Source organism: Artemia franciscana, chromosome 11, assembly GCF_032884065.1.
Source record: "Artemia franciscana chromosome 11, ASM3288406v1, whole genome shotgun sequence".
In the NCBI taxonomy this organism is placed as follows: Eukaryota; Metazoa; Arthropoda; class Branchiopoda; order Anostraca; family Artemiidae; genus Artemia; species Artemia franciscana.
The window spans coordinates 11,488,927-11,513,029 of NC_088873.1; the positions used below are offsets into that span (position 1 = coordinate 11,488,927).

The 24,103-nt window shown below is 35.9% G+C and overlaps 2 protein-coding genes across 4 annotated transcripts in view; one reads left to right on the forward strand and one right to left on the reverse strand.

Annotated features, from left to right (window-relative positions):
- The window catches only part of LOC136032804 (uncharacterized), an 83,421-nt gene extending 81,324 nt beyond the window's left edge, over window positions 1–2,097 (forward strand). For all 3 annotated transcript variants that reach the window (XM_065713194.1, XM_065713195.1, XM_065713193.1), the window contains one exon: window positions 1,251–2,097. In XM_065713194.1, the coding sequence (XP_065569266.1) occupies window positions 1,251–1,310 (60 nt within the window). In that variant the 3' untranslated portion in view covers window positions 1,311–2,097. The remainder of the gene's footprint in view (window positions 1–1,250) is intronic.
- A 2,932-nt stretch (window positions 2,098–5,029) lies between these two features.
- LOC136032805 (U3 small nucleolar RNA-associated protein 4 homolog) overlaps window positions 5,030–24,103 on the reverse strand; it is a 45,917-nt gene continuing 26,843 nt past the window's right edge. Inside the window, exons 4-9 of the mRNA XM_065713196.1 lie at window positions 22,799–23,067; window positions 19,996–20,330; window positions 13,827–14,213; window positions 8,978–9,160; window positions 6,347–6,511; window positions 5,030–5,181 (exon numbers count right to left, since the gene is read on the reverse strand). Coding sequence (XP_065569268.1) covers window positions 5,056–5,181; window positions 6,347–6,511; window positions 8,978–9,160; window positions 13,827–14,213; window positions 19,996–20,330; window positions 22,799–23,067 — 1,465 coding nt within the window. The 3' untranslated portion in view covers window positions 5,030–5,055. The remainder of the gene's footprint in view (window positions 5,182–6,346; window positions 6,512–8,977; window positions 9,161–13,826; window positions 14,214–19,995; window positions 20,331–22,798; window positions 23,068–24,103) is intronic.

A 24,103-nucleotide genomic window follows, 5' to 3' on the forward strand; every position in this document is an offset into this window, starting at 1 on the left:
TCGATTTTGCTACTTTAGGCACTTCCAGGTAAGCTAGGACAATGAAATTTGGCAGGCGTATCAGGAACCAGACCATATTAAATTAGAAATTGTCGTTTCTCCAATTCGATCATGTGGGGGAGAGTGGGGGGACGGTTAAATCGGAAAAATGAGGTATTTTTAACTTACGAAGGAGTGACCGGATCTCAATGAAATTTGATGTTTGAAAGGATACCGTGTCTTAAACCTCTTATTTTAAATATCGACCGGATTCGTTGACATTGGAGGGGGGCGGCCTAAGACCTTGGGAAACGCTTAGAGTGGAGAGATCGGGATGAAACTTGGTGGGAAAAATAATCACAAGTCCTAGATACGTGATTGACATAACCGGAACGGATCCGCTCTCTTTGGGGGGGTAGGAGGGTTAGTTCTGAAAAATTAGAAAAAATGAGGTATTTTTAACTAACAAAGGAGTGATCGGATCTTAATGAAATTTTATGTTTGGAAGAACTCTTATTTTAAATCCCGACTGGCATTAAGTCTCTGATTTTCCTTTTAAAGCAATCTATTGATTCTCAGAATTTTGCTAGAGCTCAAACCATATGAGCTCTTAGCTCTTGTTTTAAGATTTATGTGGTTGTGTAAGTTTTTGCTTAACCAGTTCAAACTGTCAGATTCCATTCTCATCGTTCTTGGTACTGCAAAAATATATTTGATTAATTTATTAGTGACTCCAAACAGACTTTCCTTTCCTTCTTCGAAGCCTTCCTTTTAGAACTGTTAATGGTCTGCCTCTTTTTATCAGTGCCGATTTAGTCCGAAAAGAGAACGCAATTCTAATTTGCAATTGAATTCTAAGACCACACTGTCTTACCGTACTACCACTACTACTAACAACTCACCGCTGCACCAAGCCACCTGAGGCCAACACAGCTACTAGTTACTGAACTTTCTTTTTTTTTATTTGTTATGTCAAATTATCCTGTATATGAAGTGAGCTACCACCCTCCAACTCCCCTCTGTCCGTGACTTGTGCTTTCCTGAAAGCATTGTAAGTGCAGGAAACACAGTCAGTTGGTAGTTGTAAATGTTTATTTACCAATGGCTGTTTAAAGTATTGAACAAAACTGTTTGGTTTTATAATTGAAAAAGTGAAGTTTACTGCGAGGGCTTCCACCAGACACATAATAAATTCGAGGAATTCCTCAGTTCATTAATCCCTGAATTGTTTGAATTTTCTGTCAAACGTCTTATTTATTATTTTTTTTCAGTGTCTGGTAAACAAGGTCCAGCAACTCTGCCAACAAGGTCCCATAGAGTCTGTACACTAATTCAGCTTGTGTTTTGAAGGATATCTCTACCATAAAGATGAAATTGTTGTTTCAGTGTGTGTTTTTCTTTTCTTTCTTTTAATGTTGCAAATATCAATATTTTTCGAGAGTGGCAAGACAAAATACGTATTTTCGGATCAATGCTAGAACAAGATATTAGAAAGAATATCACGAGATATTACTAAGAACAAACAATCCAGAACCAGTGATATGAAATTCCAAAATATAAATGCTCGTGGAATAATATTGTTTTGGTGAGCATTCGCCTAAACAGCTTAAGTTTCCGCCAAACCTCGCAAAAATCTTTAATTTTTTACTCCTTCTTGTCTTCATCTTGAAAACGCTGGCCTTACAAGTATTTTATGGGATGGACTGTTGCGAATCATTACCATACTATTTTCGTAATTGCAATATGCCTTAAGAATAGACGAAACAGGTAGTTTGCGCTAACAAGACTCGTTGATTCAATTTGTATCGTAATGTATCGTAAGCTTCAAATTGATGTCACTAGCTTTAAAATTACGTTTAAAAATGGCTTTGTTTCAAATACTATCAAAGACTCTTTATTTGTCCTAAATGAATTAAAAAAGACTAATATAATCGAAAACATGCTCTTTATACATATTTTTTTTTCCTATTATGACATAGAAAACCAAACGTTTGCTTCAGAAGATTATTTTAACTTTAAAGTAAAAAACCCAGACAGTCAATTTTACGTCGTATCTACTTGGAAATAATAACGTTAGACGAATAAAGTAAACAGTATTTGAAAAACCACCCTAATACTTCTAAAAATGTATTAATGTACACAGCACAAAGAAAAGGGATATACCAAAGGCATTGTTACTTTCAGTAATGCGGTGAAGTATTATGCATTAAATGACTTTCAATTCAGTACTCTTTATCTCTATAGGAAAATGTTACCCCTTTCTTTTAAAAAAAAAACAGCTTTTCAATATGGCGAAGATAACCTAACGTAGCTTCAGAAATGGTATTTAATCTTCTAAGTTCAAAAATCTAGCAAAATATGTTTTTATAATTTATGTTATTTTTTCATTTTCCATATTTATCTGAAAAAAAAATTTAAAGCAAATAAACAGCATTTCGAAAACCACCTTCATATCTCAAAATATTTGTCATTTTGAAAAAGTAAAAAAAAAAAAATACCAAGACAGAGGGTACACCGCGGCGGCATCATTGCTGTTCACGTTTACGGTGACTTTCAATTAACAGCGTAATCTGTAATTAATTAACATTACAGCTTAGCATAGCAGACAGCAAAATATCCCGATCCGTGTAAAATGCTATGTTATGCCGGACCTCAAAACGAAATGCTATCATACTTAAGATTTTTTGTGATTTTTGGTTATTGGCTGGCTTTTGCTTATTTAGACTTTCTTTGTCATTAGTTATTTTTATTGTATTTGTTAAACGATTATTTTTTTCCCGTTGCACATGAAGTGGGAATTCCGTATATTCTATATACTTATTCTGTATGCTGTATACACTGGAGAACGACAAGAGATTTTGGCAAGTTGAGAGATGAGCTATCCCGGTGGCAAATAGGGATTGCGCGTGTTACCATTTTTGTAAATGGTATTTATTTTTAACCATGCTTTCGATGTTTCAGAGTAAGTGCTACTGTTTTATGTCCAATCTGACAGAATAACTGTGTCTAATTTATGCATCCAAGTAATTGGATCTTGAGTGATTCGGCTGCAGTAACTTCCAAGGGCGTTATGGGACATTCGTTTTGTGGAAATGAGATTGTGGCCTTATTCTATTCTTCGAGTAGGCCGTTCCTACCTTGCTCATTATGACAATTTCCTTGTCATGTTAATATTTACCCTCTTGGTCCCTCTTATAAAACTGATAAGTATTAGTATTTACATTAAGGTTACGCATTGAGGAAGTGGCAAGAGAACAACTGTAGAAGGAAGGCATGTACACAACACAAGAGGCAGCTTCTGACCCAATGCTTCTACCCTCCCCTGATAAAGAAATACTCGAATTTTTCTATTCCCTATATTTTGCATAACATTTGTATACTTTATGCTTCATTCCCTCTAACCAGCATAGATTCGAGAACATTCTTGATTCTTTATATATTTAGACTTTTAAAAATTGTGCTTTTCCCTCTAGCTTCTGGAAATATTTAAATAAATGAAATTTTTTCTACTAAAATTTTATTTACCTCACCTTAAAAGCCTGGAGAAAAATTCGTTCTCCCAAAACCGGTTATTTGCTACAAGACCTGGAAACTACCTTTTGTTGGGAAAATATTCTTTACGCCCTGTCGAAGGGAATAAACTCCGAAAGTTAACACTGCTTCATGAGATGAAGAATGGTCAATGCCCCTTGAACTCATCCTCAGAAAGTGTACTTGTGACCTTTTAAGAATCACAGAGAAACGGTAAATACTCAGTGGCGTCTTACTACACTCATGCCACCTAGGCAGGACTACTAACTGCAAAGTAGCGGACTGACTAAGTCACAGGAGGGCCGCATTCGTTCGTTTCGCCTTTTACGCTTTTGGATTTCTGCAGTTCAGTTTACATTTAACCATGTAACTATCCATGTGATTTTATTATGTGATTCTGGTGTCTGTTTCTGAAAATAGGCAGTGTGTAAATACTAAATGAAATTTTTTGTTATATTTGTATCTGGTTTTTCTCAAATTAAAGTATTTTAACTTGAATAGCTTTAGCCAGTCATGTTAGTGATGGGATAGTGATTCTATCCATAATAATGCTAAACTAGAGTTCAATCTAAGCTTTGGTACTGTTTCTGTTTTACTAACCTTGTTTCTGACCTCCGAGAAAAAGATAAAACGGAAACGGGTTAAGTGATATAGTTTTCTTAAGCATATTCTATAATATTATTTTCTCTTCTTTTAACCGATAAAAAAGTACCAGTTTAATCTTCTTCTTATTTTTCACTTTGAAAAATGAAAATAATTGTGATACCTCGTAGTTCACTTCTGCTACCTCTGAAGATGAGTTGTCCCGATTGCATCGGAGACAGCGACAATGCTAGTGGCACCAGTTCGTGAAAATCTCCGGAAGGGGAGGGGGAGGAGGCAATCTTGTGTTTTTTCCAACAAAAATACCAATAAGGATATTTTTTTAAATCGGAGGTGGGAGAGGTAAAGAAACCGAAGGGATAAATGCCTCAATCTTATCAATTGGTGTCATTGGCCTGTGTTTAGTTCAGTCCTGATTTTTTAAGGATTCAATATCAAGTGTCCATTTCCACGAGCTTTTTACATCGAAAATAATGTCAATGATTATTGCCTCCTTCCCCTACAAAACTCCAAAATTTGCCAAGGCGTGTGCTGAGTCCTGGGGTGCCAATTCACATATTTTTTTTATTTTTTTCCATCCCTTTTTTTCCCATGCGCAGAGCACGCCTGATTGATTATACAGGCAAAATATTCGTGATATATTGTTCTTCTATTAAATCAGCTACCGTTTCTTTTTTTTTTCTTTTTTTTTACTTTATATTTTCCCCGTTTTTTTTTTTAATTGCAACATATCTGATAAATTGATTTTAAAAATCCTCAAGAAAGACAATAATACATCTTATCATTACTATTCCTCAGGTTAAGCGGACATTTCACCCTTTACTTTATAAATATTTTTTTCTTAAATTGATATAAAAAAAGAATAGAGGTATGACTAATGCGAGATAAGGGTAATCTAGAGCCATGAAAAAAAAAGGAATTGCAACATTTTTATTTGAAATGTTAGACACCATATTTCTTTTTATATAACATAGGTGGCAGCTGCAATTCCAGTGATTCCGGCGTGATTTCCACAGCTACGAACTCACTAAGATTTGATGACGATATTGGGCCAAAATACACCAAATGCTAAAAAAAAAATAAAAAAATGATCAAATATACAGTGAATAAAGTTTTATGTAAATTCATCTAACCTACAGCCAAGTTTTTGGAGTACAAAATAAAAAATTAGAGAAACAGATATTACTTTTAATTTAATCCTGAAGTAAATTCACCAGCACCATCTACTGAAAATATCGATTATGTGCGTGTTTTTGCACGCAAATAAAGAATTGTTAGTGACATCTTGTGCTGTTGTGGCATAGTGGGATTGATCATAAATTGACTCAGATGCAGTGACGCACTAGAGGCTTGGAATTCGATTCAGGTGATGAAGGAAATGAGATTCTGAGACTGTTTTTAAAATTTGTTACTGTTGTTAAATAAATTGAATCTGAATTACCCAATTAATAAGCCATGCCATGAATATCTTCAAACATTTGTGAAGGGGGTGAAGTACCTTCTAAACTCCAGCCTTTCTAGTAAAAGGCCATGACTGTTACATCGTGAGTCCATTTAGGAAATGCTTTTCGGAAGCGACAAGAAAACCTCTCACAAGCATCGTGAAAAAGCCTCTTTAGTATTAAGGCTTTTGAATTTCAGTTATACTTCATTTGATTTAAACTTACTTGACTACGATCAAATCTAATCCAAATAGAATTTGCAGACTTCTGAATAATAAAAAAGTCGACTTGATGATTGCGTTGTTATGATAGAAACAAAATAAACATTGTCGATTCTAAGCCTCTTGACTATTAAAACCTAGGGCCCGAGAGCCTCCTCTCCCCCTTTCTCACATCTCTTTCACGGGTGTCGTCTAAAACCCTCTTTAGTTTTAAGGTAAGGTTCTTTGGGATTTTCACAAATAACGGCAAAACAGATAATTTTACCAGTTCGAACTTATTTTAACTTCACTCGACCCAGATCGAATTTAGCTCTAACAGGATATGCAGACTTACGATTCATAGGGAAGTCTAATTGAATGCGTTGTTATGATAAAAACAAAACAGAAACAGTTTATATGTCTGAGAACATATTCAAGATTATTGCGTTACCAAACCCAATAAAAAAACATAAGAAAACTGGAGACGGAAATTTTCTTCAAAAACCAAACATCTCTCTAAATTGCACTTTGGTAAGTCTAAGTAAGCATGTGAAAAAAAAGCTTTGGTAAGTATGAGAAGAGAAAGAATACCTCATATTTCCTAATAAAAACAAACGGATGCTCTGTTTGACCAGTTGGAGACATTGGGCAAAAGCTACTCCTGCTGGACTCGGAAGAATCTAAGTCACCATTGGGCAGCATTATGGCGTTTGATGACTCAACACGTTGTACTTTTGCTTCTGGTTCTTGCAGGTCCTGTTCAGAAAATTAAAAACATGTTGAGAAGGAAAATCTTGGAAAAACATTATTGATTTTGGAAAAGTTTTCCAGAAAAGAAAATTGGAAAAACTTCCGTTACTGAGTGCTGAATAGCCAATAACATCAGAAACATATCCAAAAAGAGATTCACCACACTAAAAAAGGATCAATTTTAGGCGTGGCATGTAAGAAAATTTTACTGTTGTTTAATTTTTCATACGTAGGTGGATAAAAATCTTGTACCCCCTCCCCCATCATCTGCACTTTTATTTATTTGTCCAATATTTTTGTATTGCCTTTGGTGGTACAGTCGATAGATCTCTGCTTGCCAATGCGGGGCCCGGGGCTCCATCCCAGATGCTACAGGGTCTGGAATTACACGCAGATTATGCATTAGCGTATCCAAATAACAATAAAATAAGATGAAGATTTTAATTCTTTGTAAAACAAAGGAAAAATAAGGAGCAAAGAAACAGAAGACAAAGAAGAATCAAAGAAGAGGAGCAAATAAAAAAAAAGACGATTTTAGTTCTTTGCAAAACAAGAAGGGGAAAGGAGGGGCAAAGAAGAAAAATGCAAAGAAGCGGAGCAAATCAAACAAGGAGAAGATTACATTTCTTTGTAAAACAAGAAGGAGAAAAAAGAAGAGAAAAAAAAGGAGGAGCATCTTCTATAGATTACTGGATTCAAGGATGTTCACCGCCAATAGTTTTTAGTCAACTTCAGCTTATAATTTATAGAAGATACTTTTTAATTTATAAAGTGTATTATAAATGGTAGGGCAAAGATAAAATTAGTATAAGCGACATTAAAAAAAGAAAGAAGACGTCAAAATAGGAAAATAGAATCGTCGCAAAGCGAAAAAGAAGTCACGGCCGTACTTTACAGCTAATTCTATAAAAACACGAAATGACGAAGTTACCATAGGGGAATCTAAGGATAGGATCTAGTCAAAAATAGCTTTTATTGGCATTCATCCAGTCACAGACGGATAACCTGTTTATCATGCACTAGTCTCAACCTCACAAGTATCCAAGTGTCCTTTATAGACCACATAAAAAAAATTCAACAGCTTGTTCGGAAGCAATTTTAAACTTATCAAACAGTCCGTGGTATTGAACTATAAGTAGCGACTCGGCCCAATAGTAACCGAAACTCTAAAAAAAAGAATTTTGATAAACACAAGTACATTGAAACATTTTTATGGTGATCCCAAATACATAAGATTCATTAAGTTTAACGTTATCGATTAAAAGCTACGAGTCTAAGAAAATTTGGCTGATTTTCAAAAAAGGGGGGAGACATCACCCAAAAGTCGAGAAATCTTATTGAAAATTGCACAATGAGATTCAGCGCATCAAAGAACCCTACTGCAGAGTTTTCAAGCTCCCATTTTTAAAAATGTGGAATTTTGTATTTTTGCTAGGAGATAGACCACGGATGCGTGTTTATTTATTTTTATTTGTTCTTTCCAAGGGCAATTGTATCGAACCAATGATCCTACAAGATTGGGAGAGGGCCTATTTGAACGGAAATTAAAAGTTCTTGAGATGGATTTTCTGCGGGAAGAATCTCCATTGCGTTGGAAGATTCCAAGGGGAATCAGCTACAAACAATGTTTTTTTTTCATCACACGTTTTTTTTAACACGTTTTTAAAGTTTTAGTTAGTATGGGCCATGGCCCGTTCTTTACTAGGTTGCAGCTGTTGCTGCAACCTACTAAAGATTTACAAAAATTTACAACTGCAAGGATATAAACACCGAGCCTCTGCAACCCAATCAAGAACACCTCCGGCCCCTTAACTTATCAGTCCTTGCCTATACATTCATACGTAACGTTTCAATCGAAATGCACAAAGTATGTAATGGAGCATAAAATGTGCCTTGATTATCGGAGAGTGAAAACAAAGGCAGAATCTCTGGATATATCAATAACACAGACAGTGATCACCATCAGCAGATAATCTTATGACAATCACTGTGTATGTTATCGGAAAATCCAGAGATTTTGGCACTGTTTTCACTGTCTAATATAAGGATTATATCTATTTGAATTGTTATTTGTTCGTCATTATATAAACAAGGTCTATTGGCCTTATTTAAGCAATACGTATTATTGTTATTATTAAAGTCCAATTTGGTTATAGAAAATAGGATCAAATTTGGTAGTCCAAGAAAATAGGATCAAACACCGTTTATTTTTTACATAGCTTACTGTTTTATGCTTAGCCTACCGAATAGTAGACTTAGCCTACTATGGCCTACTGGTCATTCAAACGAGTAGCTAAATTTAACTTCCACCTTTTGTACATCCTTATTGCTACTACAATAATTTGTCAAAAAGACTAAAACGCCGAGGTTTAAAAGACTAAAACGAAGTGTATTTTTCTCCGATAGGAAAAAAGGTAAAATGACAAACTGGCCTAAAAGCAAAAAAAGAAGAAGAAATCTACGAAAAGATACCTTCTGTTTGTTGATAGTACATATTGTACTCTGATCATGTACAATAACAATATCGTCGTTATTTGGGTCATAGAAAATACTCCTCGCTGCTGTGTGTCTGTTTAACCATTCAACAGGATGTCGTGTGGATAATTCTCTAGAGAAACGGGTATAGCGAAGCTCTTCGAGGCTAAATTCGACTATCTGTAAAATAGCATGTCTGAAACATTCATACGGCTATAAATGGCCACAGTCAAGAACATAAACATACCTATGAACGGCCATAGCCTGAAAAACACACAAACCTATAAACGGCCACGGTCTGAAACATACATTCAGCTATAAACGGTCACGGTCTGAAACATACACATACCTACAAACGATTACGATCTGAAACATACATTCCGCTATAAACAGTCACGGTTTTAAACATACATACAGCTACAAACGGTCACGGTTTGAAACATACACATAGCTACAAACGGTCACGGTTTGAAACATACACACAGCTACGAATGGTCACGGTTTGAAACATACACATAGCTACAAACGGTCACGGTTTGAAACATACACACAGCTACAAATGGTCACGGTTTGAAACATACACATAGCTACAAACGGTCACGGTTTGAAACATACACACAGCTACGAATGGTCACGGTTTGAAACATACACACAGCTACAAATGGTCACGGTTTGAAACATACACATAGCTACAAATGGTCACGGTTTGAAACATACACACAGCTACAAATGGTCACGGTTTGAAACATACACACAGCTATAAACGGTCACGGTTTGAAACATACACACAGCTACAAATGGTCACGGTTTGAAACATACACACAGCTACAAATGGTCACGGTTTGAAACATACACACAGCTATAAACGGTCACGGTCTGAAACATACACACAGCTACAAACGATTACGATCTGAAACATACATTCCGCTACAAACAGTTGCGGTTTGAAACATACACACAGTTACAAATGGTCACGGTTTGAATCATACACATAGCTACAAACGGTCACGGTTTGAAACTACATACGGTCACGGTCTGAAACATACATTCAGCTATAAACGGTTACGGTCTGAAACATACACATAGCTACAAACGATTACGATGTGAAACATACATTCCGCTACAAACAGTTACGGTTTGAAACATACACACAGCTACAAATGGTCACGGTTTGAAACACACACATAGCTATAAAAGGTCACGGTCTGAAACATACACATAGCTACAAACAGTTACGAATTGAAACACACATTCCGCTACAAACAGTTACGGTTTGAAACATACACACAGCTACAAATGGTCACGGTTTGAAACACACACATAGCTACAAACGGTCACGGTCTGAAACATACATTCAGCTATAAACGGTCACGGTCTGAAACATACACATAGCTACAAACGATTACGATCTGAAACATACATTCCGCTACAAACAGTCAAGGTTTGAAACATACACACAGCTACAAATGGTCACGGTTTGAAACACACACATAGCTACAAACAGTCACGGTCTGAAACATACATTCAGCTATAAACGGTCACGGTTTGAAACATACACATAGCTACAAACGGTCACGGTCTGAAACATACATTCAGCTATAAACGGTCACGGTCTGAAACATGCACATAGCTACAAACAGTTACGATCTGAAACATACATTCCGCTACAAACAGTTACGGTTTGAAACATACAGCTACAAATGGTCACGGTTTGAAACACACACATAGCTACAAACGGTCACGGTCTGAAACATACATTCAGCTATAAACGGTCACGGTCTGAAATATACACATAGCTACAAACGATTACGATCTGAAACATACATTCCGCTACAAACAGTCAAGGTTTGAAACATACACACAGCTACAAATGGTCACGGTTTGAAACACACACATAGCTACAAACGGTCACGGTTTGAAACATACACATAGCTACAAACGATTACGATCTGAAACATACATTCCGCTACAAACAGTCAAGGTTTGAAACATACACACAGCTACAAATGGTCACGGTTCGAAACACACACATAGCTACAAACGGTCACGGTTTGAAACATACACATAGCTACAAACGGTCACGGTCTGAAACATACATTCAGCTATAAACGGTCACGGTCTGAAACATACACATAGCTACAAACGATTACGATCTGAAACATACATTCCGCTACAAACAGTTACGGTTTGAAACATACACACAGCTACAAATGGTCACGGTTTGAAACACACACATAGCTACAAACGGTCACGGTCTGAAACATACATTCAGCTATAAACGGTCACGGTCTGAAACATACACATAGCTACAAACGATTACGATCTGAAACATACATTCCGCTACAAACAGTCAAGGTTTGAAACATACACACAGCTACCAATGGCCACGGTTTGAAACACACACATAGCTACAAACAGTCACGGTCTGAAACATATATTCAGCTATAAACGGTGACGGTTTGAAACATACACATAGCTACAAACGGTCACGGTCTGAAACATACATTCAGCTATAAACGGTCACGGTCTGAAACATACACATAGCTACAAACGATTACGATCTGAAACATACATTCCGCTACAAACAGTTACGGTTTGAAACATACACACAGCTACAAATGGTCACGGTTTGAAACACACACATAGCTACAAACGGTCACGGTTTGAAACATACACATAGCTACAAACGGTCACGGTCTGAAACATACATTCAGCTATAAACGGTCACGGTCTGAAACATACACATAGCTACAAACGATTACGATCTGAAACATACATTCCGCTACAAACAGTTACGGTTTGAAACATACACACAGCTACAAATGGTCACGGTTTGAAACACACACATAGCTACAAACGGCCACGGTCTGAAACATACATTCAGCTATAAACGGTCACGGTTTGAAACATACATATAGCTACAAACGGTTACGGTCTGAAACATACATTCAGCTATAAACGGTCACGGTCTGAAACATACACATAGCTACAAACGATTACGATCTGAAACATACATTCCGCTACAAACAGTTACGGTTTGAAACATACACACAGCTACAAATGGTCACGGTTTGAAACACACACATAGCTACAAACGGTCACGGTTTGAAACATACACATATCTACAAACGATTACGGTCTGAAACATGCACACACAGCCACATATGTGAAACACGCACATATACAGACACAGTCTTAATTAGTATATAAGAAAATTATACTAGCACAATACATCTAAAACCACAAAAACCTGCATCTAGGCCAACATTTTCAAAATAATCCTGTGGGGGGGGGGTCAGAACAATATTGGGAAAGGATATTACGGATATTTGCCCTTCTCGCAAATACCATGTATGTGCATGTGTATACACACGCATAAACCGAGATAAGGACCGTAACCAAGAATATAAGTTGGAAGGAAGAGGTGAGAAGGGTCTACTACAGATTTTCAAGAAAATAGAATTTCCAACAAAGAAGGTGCAAATTTTATTAAATTATTTAGTTTGTGAGTTAGTATTCTTGTCCCAGTGGCTTAGGCCTTAATTGTCAGCATTCAATACAGGGAAAAAACCAAAACAATATATTAGCCCAATCTATAAGGAGAATTAATTTGATGACAACATATAAAATAAAAGAGTGAGCTACTGTTTAATGCACAGCTGAATATCAGTTCTAAAATTTTATCGAATATGATGTAATAATTACAAGTAAAATAAATTTGACTACAAAAAAGAGCTAATCAGTCATTTAAAAAGTGGATATATCTATATATGAGTTCTACGTTTCTGTATTCTAATTCGTATATTCAACTGAAGTCGGGAGATACATTAGGAGGGGGGATCAGGAGATGCACAGATTTTAGCAGAGGAGCTCTGTCTTCTTTTTCTTTTAAAAAGTTGGCTCAGTTAAACCGTCTGAGCTTGTTTCTACTCTGTTTTTGAGGAAATTGGCCTTAATTTAAATACTGAGAAAAATTAATTTTAGTGTTTAATGCATATTACAGAGCTAGCAATCTTAATTGTGGTTCCTTCTTAGTTGAGCTGGTTCTTCAGTAGTGTAGCTTAGTTGTGCTTTATAATAGATAGTAAAATCTGTCATTTTACAAAATTTATTCGTGTCAATTCCTAACAGAATCATCTATATTCATCACTTTCTAATAATTCTAGATGACAATGCTGTAGTGTATCTCAGATAATTTCTCCTAGTCAAGCATAATATTCTACCCCGTGGTGCAACTCAGTAGTTTACACCAGGAAGAAGAAGCCAGACCATGTAAAATTTAACAGTTTAAAAATTAATCCATGACGTTTTTTACTTGGCCTTTGAAAAAAATGCCAAAAACTAAGATTTTAAAAGACAGCGCCATCTAATTTATGATTGTTACCTATGACTACGAGATATTTACAACAAATAACTCTAAATTTCTAATTTATATGGCTCTTCAATATCTGCCTACACGAAATTATCAGTTATGTGTGTTAACGTGATATGACACAACGGGAAGTTTCTTGACAGATAGTTTCCTGGGTCAGTAATCTTTTTAGTTAAAATAACTTGCGGTCAAACAAGTCTGTTCACTACCTATATTCACATGCTAAAACTGTCGTTGGACAAGCAGAGGGCATTCAACCGGAAGCAAGATCTCAACACAAGGACAATTTTTTTTAAACTAAAAATTATTATTTTTATGAATTTTATTAAAAAGGTTATTTAATAGAAATCTGTCTAAAAATACACCTCTGATTGCTATGTGCACCGAAGCGGGTTGTATGCTCTTTACTTCACACCGACAATTCTTTTTTATAAATAATGAAATTTTGAAAAGAAATCAGCAAGAAAAAATTACCCTATGGTCCGAATAGACAATTAGAAAAGTTTTGGCCCTAGAATTAATATTCATTGCAACTGGCAATGCTTTATACCGAGGCACTTTACATAGTAACGCCATCTTTTCTACATCTGCCACGATGATATTGCCACAGGAATCACAGATGGCCAAATATTTTCCATCTTCACTAACAGTTGATAAAATGACACCTCCCGACCAGGAAATACTATTATCACATTCTATTGTGTCCCTTAGGGTCACTCGATTTTCTGAACACGAAGCAATTTGAATTGTGTTGTTGTAACCAATGGATATAAGCTTGTTCTTCCTTAAATGTAATTGATGGGAAGCAACTAACTCCGTTGATGTGTCTTTAATTCGCGTTATTCGTAGGTCTTTTGGATTCTGAAAAAAAAAAAAACAGCATAAGTCGTGTCGTAAATAACATCCTTTTCTTAATACAATTTAAATTGCTTACATTAAGTAAAACATAGTTCGGTCAATTTAGCGTAGAATACTATTTATTACTTAAACAAAACACCAAAGAGGGCAAATTAATCTAAAAAATTGAATTAATCGAAAATTTCCGTAAAAATATACAATAAACACTAAAGATTAAGAATTAATCGAAAAAATCGAACTAATCGAAAAAGCCTGTAAAAAATATATAAGAAACACTAAAGAGCACGAATTAATCTACTCATCAGTCATAAAAGAAAAAAGACGCATGTTAACATAGCCGTTGAGCGGTTTTCACACTACACACACAATATTCTACTTTAGCAGTTTAAGTTACGTTAGGTGTAATATAGCTTTTCAAACTTAAAAAAGTCGCTCTAGGCTAACATTAAAATCCACAAAGCAATCATAATTATCATCTAAAATAATAACAATCATCATTAGAAAACTAATTAAAAATAAAAAAAAGTAGAAGATCCAAGCTCAGATGAAGCGCGAAATGCTTTCTAGCAGGGCCGTAGTTTGCTACGGGCAGGGGTGGGGCAACTGCCTTCTCCATACCCAAGCTTGGGCCCAGACCTCATTTTGTCCCACCCCCTCTAAGCAGAAATTTAGTTTCTGCAAGAATTTTTGACAAAATTAAGATAAGCCTACATAATTCAAGTATACAGAGAAACATGTCAGTTTTCTTTAGTATTTCTTTGCCTTTATGGTAATATATAGATCATTTTGAGTTTTCAAAATTATTTTCACTTGATTTGGGAAAATTGGCTCCAACTTTGCCCCCCCCCCCCAGGATTATGACGAAATTACGTCACTGCTTTCTTCAACTAATCAATTTTCAGAAGTTAATAGTAGCTCATCAAGGATTTTCATTTTGTTGCTGCTGTGGTGACTATTCCATACCGTACAAAAGCTTATGTGACGTCAAATCAAAGTAAAATTCGAGTCTACTTAGCAATGCCAACATTATGGACAATATTTGCTCCACAAGATTACATAATGTAAACTGTTAAGTAATTCTACAAGGAACGCTTCTACGGTGTTGTGTGAAAGCACCATTATACTGAGATGAACTCTTTGGCACAATTATGGGTATAGCGACCTACTCTTAAACAATATAATTAATAGCATCAACAACTCTTAAAGGAAGCAATTTTTATTCACTTGATTAAAAAAAGAATGTTTGCCAAAATTTTAGTCCATTCATTAGGTTAAATTATATTTTGATGGCGTTGGGATGAAATGTAACGGATTTACTAAGTAAAATATATCTTTATCAGTTCAGCTCATATGGAATTGAAGTGATTAGACACGTTGGTTGGGTGCTACACTTACAAAATCTTAAAAGGACATGAAAATGGAATCTTCTTTACCCCCCCCCCCTTTTGACCCGTATTAGTTCTGTCCATACTTGAAAAGATCGAACTTTACGATTATTCTTTTTGCTGTTTCAGAAAGAACCGCAATTTTCTTCGTTATCATAACACTGAACAATGAAATTAACAAGCAAACTATTTTGTTTAATTTTAAAACACTTTTCGTTAAATTAAGTCAGTAAATTTCCAGATACAACTACATCTACAAGCATACTTTTCATCCTTTTTTCTTCTTTTCTAATTTGGTGTCCACAACTATAAAAAACTGAACACCTGCATATAGGTATCTTTTTTCTTAAAAATGAATTTCCAGTTTTTGCTAAATTTTTAGATATATATGGTTATATAAATTTCCCTTTAACCAAAATTCCTAGCAACGGCTGAATCTGAACCTAGAGCGGCGGTTCAGATTGTTCACTCTAAAATTGCAGCCAAAAGGGCTAAATATTATATCATTGCCCTGGGTAAGCTTTATTTTACTTTTTTAATCCTTCTTTTACGTCTCAAACCTATGCCTAAGAAAAAAGATATAATCGATATTCAATCTCTCTTTTATGGCAATTCTATTTCGTATTCCTCTTTGGTATGTGAATCAAAAATAGTGACAAAGTTTCATCTGTCCGAAATTGTTAAGAAGCTATTGGATCTGTACATCCAGCAGTCAGAAACGGCGTTCAGCGCTTGTCGGCTTACTATGGTTGGATCCAATGGTTTTATTAATTTTTTTTTTGTATATTTTTTTTTTGTCTTTCCCCACTTTTTTCATCTTTTGGATGCATGTGGGTAATAAATAAGTAGCAAGGGGGGGGGGCAGAGCAGGTAACCCCTCACACTGAATACAGCCCTGCCCTCAATTAAGCAAGTTCTATTGATTTGCTCAATCAATTTTCTTTTCTCGTTTTTGGTATTCGAAATATTTAAAGTTTCTGATTGAGTACAGTAATCACAGAGGCATTAATGACAGTGGTTAAGAATGGCTTTGAGACGAAGGCACTTTAGAAGGTTGAAGAATATATGTTTGATAGTTTCTAGAGGAGTTCTCAATGGATGCTTTTAGGTACTCATTTGACAGACTGTATATCAAACGTTAAGCGTCGTAAACAGAGTTATTAACGTCGGCAACGATGAGTTGTCAATAGGCACTTTCAGGTACTCGTTAGATAGATCGTATTTCAAACAATAAGCGTTGTCAACATAATTGTCTTGATTTGACTTTATTAAACAAGAAACGATATACATAAATCTTATACAAAGGAGACAGGGAGGCAACTCGTTTTGTCTCCTTTAACAATAGAGAGAGAAAAAAGAAGAAGGAATTACACCTCAATAACTCACACGGAGTCAATAGAAAGAGAGAAAGAGAGAGAGATAGAGAGGGAGAGAGAAGAAGCGGGAAAAAATCGACTCATGGAGACACGAATGGCACTTATAAACTAATTTATAAATAAATCATAAACCAATTTATAAATAAATCACTTTACATTCAGTCCCCGCTACTATCTCTTTCAATTTCTTTTTATATGTATAGAGTGATGGTGACTCACTTATTAAATCAAACAGTTTATATTTATTGGCAATCTCGGGAAGTTGATATCTTAAACTTAGTCTTCATCTCTCATTCTCTCAACGTTGGCAACAGCTGTTGACAACTAAGAGTTGTCAATAGACACTTTCAGGTACTCGTTTGACGGAGAGTATATCAAAAACTAAGCGTTGTCAACAACAGGCACTTTTTGGTACTCGTTTGACGGACTGTATATCAAACAACATGTGTTGTCAAAAGAGTTGTCAACATCTGTTGACAACTAAAAGTTGTCAACAGACACTTTTAGGTACTCGTTTGGCAGACTGCATATCAAATACTAAGCGTCGTCAACGGAGTTGTCAAAGTTGGTAACTAAGAGTTATCAACAGAATCTTGTTGATACTCGTTTGACAGACTTTATAATAAACACTAACGTGGTCAACGGGCACTTTTAGGTGCTCGTTTGACAGACTGTATATCAAACACTATGCGTTGTCAACGGATTTGCCAACGTTGGCAACATCTGTTGATAACTAAGAGTTGCCAACAGACGTTTTTAGGTACTCGTTTGACTGACTCTTTATCAAATACTAAGCTGTGCGGATGATTTGCTCCCACTTTCTAAGCCTGTAATAAAAGAAGGATTAGGACAGCGAGGATACGTATTGCAGATGACAGATGGCCAATGATTATACTTCTTGACACTCTATCTGGGGGCAAAAGCACTTCATCCATGTATGGGCTAAAAAGTGGCAATAAAGGATTTAAGGAAAGTCGAAACTTCAAGGTAAAGAGTTGAGCGGAACTTTGAACCCAGGGGTGGAGAAGGAGAAAGGGTTAGAAGGAGAAAGGGTTAGAAGCAGAAAGGTGGAGAAGCAGAAAGGGGTGGAGAAGCAGAAAGGGTAGCTGCATAATAAAAAAGCAGCAATAAAATGTGTTATATTTTACATTCCAACTGTCCGAATCTAAACTGTCCAAGCCCCCTTGGACAGTTTACATTCGGACAGATTGCTTATTGAGGCTTCTCACTAATTAAAAAAAAATATCCAATGAATTTACCATCATTATCTACCGGTACCGTGATATAATTTGAGTAACTATTCTACAAATTGTCAGAGAAACTTAAATTGAATTCTTTCCAAGCATCCTAATCTTTGTAAAATATAAAATTATAAAATATATAAAATATGTATCGTGACCACTCTTTATACGTGTGTGTGTGTGTGTGTTTGTGTGTGTGTGTATATGTGTATGTATGCCATCCTCCCCGAATGTTTTGTCCGACTCGTAAAAACATAATATAAATGCAAATAAACGATTTTTTATGCATTTTCTAAAGCTATTTGTGTGTAAGTTGTGTGTCCCTCCCCCGAACAAAAAATCCTGGATACGCCCTTGCCCACAGTAAAGCCTTATTATTAGGAACATCGCATCAATGAAGAAAATCTTGAGTGAAAAATGTTTCACTCAATCTTTTTCTACGCGAGATTTCGGTTAAATCTGACTTTATCATATTTGCGATGTCAACAAATACCTCTCTTGCAAAAAAAAAACCCGAAGCATATGCTTCAGTTTTGCAACGCTCCTGTCAGATTTACGGTCTGTCATGGTGTTTTCCTACGGTGTTTTACGGTCTGTTCACGGTGTTTTGCGGTCACTACGGTGTTTTACGATCTGTTCACGGTGTTTTTATCCTAGTCAAATTCAACTGATGAACCAAGATCAAATAGTCCCAAATTTGCGTGAGAATATTAAGTAGAAAATACTTAGAGCAAAATCTTGGAGTCAACAGCAATACTAAAAAAGAAAAGTCTTTTTCCATCTCCATTCCCAACCATGGAGCTTCGTGGTGATATATGTTAGTTTTATCGTTTAAATTTGTTTTGAATCGTTCAATAAATCTATCTTTCTGTTTATCTACGGAAAACAGGTGATGGTGGTTAGCTGAAGGTAGTCCTACATTCACCTGTGCTTCGCTATGTAGATAACCATAACAAAGAGGACTAGCGGGAAAAACACTTAATAAATATGCATGAATCACAAACAAGCGAAAGCAAAATTGAAAATAAATTACTTTAGATGGACACGGTTAAGACCTGGTTTTAATTATATTTAGCTAATACCAGGCCATCCATACTAAGATTTATCCAAATGCTGGAGCTATTTAGCTCTGAAGGTTAGCTAAATCTTACTGTCAATCGTACGGCGTTAGTTATTCCTTTTTGTGAATAATAAGATTCAAAAGCGTTCAAGAGAGCAAATTAATTACGCTACACTCACTTTTGTGGTCCTCTGACCGGCCTTAGTTAGTTAGCTCTGAAGGTTAGCTAAATATTGCTTTCAATGAGTCCAGCGTTAGTTATACCTTACTGAGAATAATATACGAGATGTCTAAAGGTTCTTGCGCTACTACTCAGGTTTGTTATCATGCTATAGTTTTGCTATCTCACTGTTAAAATGAATTTGTCAATTACCATTTTTATACTTCATACCAATCTGTGCTTTTTCGTAAATACTTCTACACAAGGTATCGGCAAAATTCCTTTTCTTCATAAAATTCAGAGAAAATTACCATGCCAAAAACGCGTTTATCATTCAACTATACAATGAAACAATCTACCATCTGAACTATCACCGAAATGGCATTGATTAGCTCCCCCTCCCCCCTCATCTTGTCTCCATCGGGACATCATAAAATGACCGAAAAATAATTTAGGTCAGTATCAAACAGTGAATGTCGTCTAATACAAGGAAATAAAAAGGTAAATAAAAAGAAAACACACAAAAGAAAAAAAGAAATCCTACAATAAAAAAGGTAACATACAAAACGGCAGTAGAGGATCCTCAATTCCCTGCAGGTAGAGTAGGCAATAAATTTCCCATCTTCAGATATATCCGCAGTCACAATTGTATCTTGATGTTTGCTATCGATCTGCGCTAGTTTGATTGGCTCTCTCATAAATGGTATGGGTCTTCCAGGCACAATGGCATCAACTGGTTCTGGCTTGGCTAAAAGCCAAATGTCAATATGGACATCACCCCTAAGAAGAATTAGCCTTGGTTCTTTGGCAACTTTCACCGAGTCAGGACTTGGTAGAGACGGGTATTTAAGAACTACTTTCGGGGGATAGTAGGATCTCGTTAGATTAGCATCTGTTCCTAAAAAAGGGAGTCCAATCAGAATAAAAACACTTTTTATGCAGTTTCTGAATGCTATATACATTTAATGGTTATAGTTACCCTAAAGGGGCGTTCCTCGGCGTCTAGGGAACATTGTTCAGTTTTTGCCCCTGTTTTTTTCCCGGCCATAGAGCCTTGCGGTGAACGTCTATGTTGAAGTGTTTTTGTTGTAAACTTAGTGCTTGAATAATTTGATTGACTGATTGAGTTAAAGCTTCCAAGGTTCCAAAATGGCCATAATAATTCCTCTTTGAAAGATACATGCCAAAGATCTAAAACAAAGTCACGGAGGGGAGAAAGGAGATCCCTGAGATTAGCTAGAAGGTTTTCCAGTGAAAATAAAAAAATAATGGTCAAATAATACTGAATTTTCCTTTTTTACAAATTTCACTTAAATGATAAAACCTACCCCCCCCCCCTTCAAGGCTAAAATCTGTATGGACTTGTTTCCGTAAATATATGAGGACTTTTTCAATCAAAACAGATATAAGATAAAGATCTTGAGACAGCAACAATAGGGTTTTAGAAAAGTAAAGGCTAAACAGATCACACTTTTAAGGCTTATGCCGCTCATCGAAAAGTGAGCCTCGTTCAAAATAAGAGCTTTTTTTTGCACACTATGAAGTTTGGTTAGGAACTCAAATCCCTTTTTTGTAAATAGTCTGAAGACAAGAATTAATAAACAACTTTGTTTTGCCCCTTACAAGAAGTTGGGTCAAACTTGATGTTGTTTGAGGTCTATCATCACGATAAAGACAATGTTTTGATGACAAAGATTTAGAAATCCCTTTCACCTCTCCCAGAAAGATCAGATGGGATGTGAGCCCCTGCCCTCGAGGTAGGCCAGATTAGGTTTGAACCTATGAAATACATAACCGGAGAATTAGGTGTTATCTCCCATCAAGTTTGATATAATTATGACAAACCTTCTGGTTGATATTCGGATGACAAATTTAGGTCTCTTGATCACACTCCTCCCTTGAAGGCCAGATTGGGCGCGAAACCCCAAAGGATACTAATAGAAAACTTATTACTTTCCATCAATTTCGGTTGGCATCTGGCAGTCTCTTCTGTTATATGCCCCGATAACAAAAATTTAAGGACACTCTTCTTCTCCAAAAGAGGTCAAACTAAGTGCTAATTCGGAAAAGCAGTTCTATGACACTAGTCCTTACTTTCTATACAGTTTGGTAAGGCCCAACAACTTCTCTAGTACATGTCACGATGAAAGGAATTTTGGACCCCCCCCCCCCAGTTGGATCATGTCTCGACCACCAAAAGGTATGACTATGGCCAATTTTTTCTATTTTCATCAATTTTCGTTAAGATAGCCCCTTCTTGTAGATATACAAGGAAAAGCGTCTGAATAACACCCCTCTCTTACTCCCAACCTAATCCTAATCCGGAAAAGCATAACTACGGCAATATCCCTTACTTCCCACCAAGTCAGGTTAAGGCCTAACAGCTTCTCTAGTACATATCGTAATATTTGAAAAATATCCCTCTCTTCTTCCCACCTCTACAGAGCTTAGCCTTATATGCAGTCATAATTTAAGAAAATTCAATCAAAACTGACTTTTTTACCCAAAAAACTTAAAATTCAGGATTGTATGAAGTCAAACTTCACACAATCCTTAAGAAGTTTACTTTCACAGGTAGTAGTTTTTCACCACTTAGTAGGCTAGAAATATTTATCTCTTTTAATCTATAGCTACCAGAAACTTAAAAACTTCAGAAGACTCTTATTCAGTCCACGTCCCTATTTCAAAAGAAATCTGAATTTATTTCTTTCCGCTTCCAATAAAAAAAGGTAATACTTTTCAGCAGTGAAAAAAAAATATATAAAGATACAAATAATTTGAATACATCGGCATAATCAACAGGAACAAAATTAAACTTTCAAAGATATGGTAGACATTGATAGCCTTATCCATCAAAATTCAAAACCCAATCATCATCGCTATCATTTCCAATTTATTTGGTTCGTTTTACCTCGGCTTGACTTTCGTCATTATGAAATATATATTGCAAAACCTTTGTTTTTAAACAAAGGTATGGTAGGCATTGAAGACCTTATCCATGTCAAAATCTGAAACCCAATCATCATCGCTATTATTTTCGGTTTTGGCACGTATTGATTCTCGCTGTCGAGGTTGATCTTTATTGACTCGCTCACATGCTCGGTGTCGCATGTGTTCTAACCGCGTATGTCTTCATTTTCGTTTTTGACACGCTCTAATCGTCGTTTTCACATATCTTCTAAGCGCCCGTGTCTTTGCTCTTGATTTTCGATACATTTTTGGACCCCGATTATTTTAGACAGTTTAGCAATGCCCTTTGCTTTTACTGCCTGTATTGGTGTTTAACAAATCACAGGCTTAGCCTAAACTAACAACAAGGCTCATCAATAATATTTTAAAAAGTCGGCTTCGGGCTACAAAAACTACCTCCAGAGAATAAATGCGTTCCAGCTACCACCATAGCCCTGACATCATGTGTGTGCAAAGTCTTTCGTTCTACAGACCGAACCCACGTTGATCTTCGTGAGCCTTTACGGGCGGGGATACGAACAAATTGTTGAACTACAGGATCTACACCACTAGAATAAACAGTTGTTTGATCTTCACTCAATGCAACCGAGAGAACATCCGCTTTATGAGAATCAACTGCCGTTTCCAGCGTTCCAGATCGACCATCCCAGAAACAGGTTTTACCCCTAGAAGTAGATAAAAAAATCAAGTTTTTATGTAATAAATAGCTTTTATACAAGTCGTCTTGTTTTGCTGTTAGTTGTATAACTACTATAACAAATAGACCAAAGAGCCTGTTTTGCTCAATATTCATAAGAAACGTAAAACCTGCAGATTATACTCTTCTGTGGGATCCAGGGAAAAAAATGTTTTGCCCCTTTCCCTCAGACACAAAATTATAGATATTGAGACAATAAACTATCACTGTAGGGGTTAATACATTTGAAAAGAGTGTTGAACCGAAGAGTAGTGCTCTTTTGTTATTAGAGTGTTGCCTCCAGATAAAGAATGTAGGTTTTGTCCAGTTGTACGTCACAAAATGTAATTCAATAAAGTGTAGAACTATGGGTCTAAACTGTTAGCATAAACTGTTATTTTATCTTCACTCAATGCAACCAAGAGAATGTCTGCTCTAAAAGAACCAACTCCTGTTTCTAAGGTTCCATGTCGTACGTCCCAAAAACAGGTTTTACCCCCAAAAAATCAGATATAAAAAAAAATGATACTTATGCAATAAATGGTTATTATACAAGTCGTCTTGTTTTGCAGTGAACTTCCAGCCTATGAAAAAAAAAAATAAAATCCACAGAAAATACTCTCCTGTGAGGACCAGAAATTTGCCCCTTTCCCCCAAACCCAAGTTTCTTGATATTGAGACAAATAGGATGTTGGCAAAAAAATCTTAAGTCCCAAAAGGAGATTTTTTTTAAGTCTCAAAAGCAAATTGTAGAGCTACAGGATCTCTATCATTACCATAAACAGTTGTCTGAATGCAACCAAGAGGATACCTGCTTTTTGAGAAAAAACTACTGTTCCTAGAATTTCACATCAGCTGTCCAAGAAACAGGTTCTACCTTAAAAGTGGATAAAAAGTAAGAACAGGAATTCTTACAAAAGTAGGAAATAAGAACAAGTAAGAAATTTCTTTTTATTCCAAAATAAATTAACACTTTTGGTAAGAACTAACAAATTAAACTGAATATTGGATATATAATGATATTA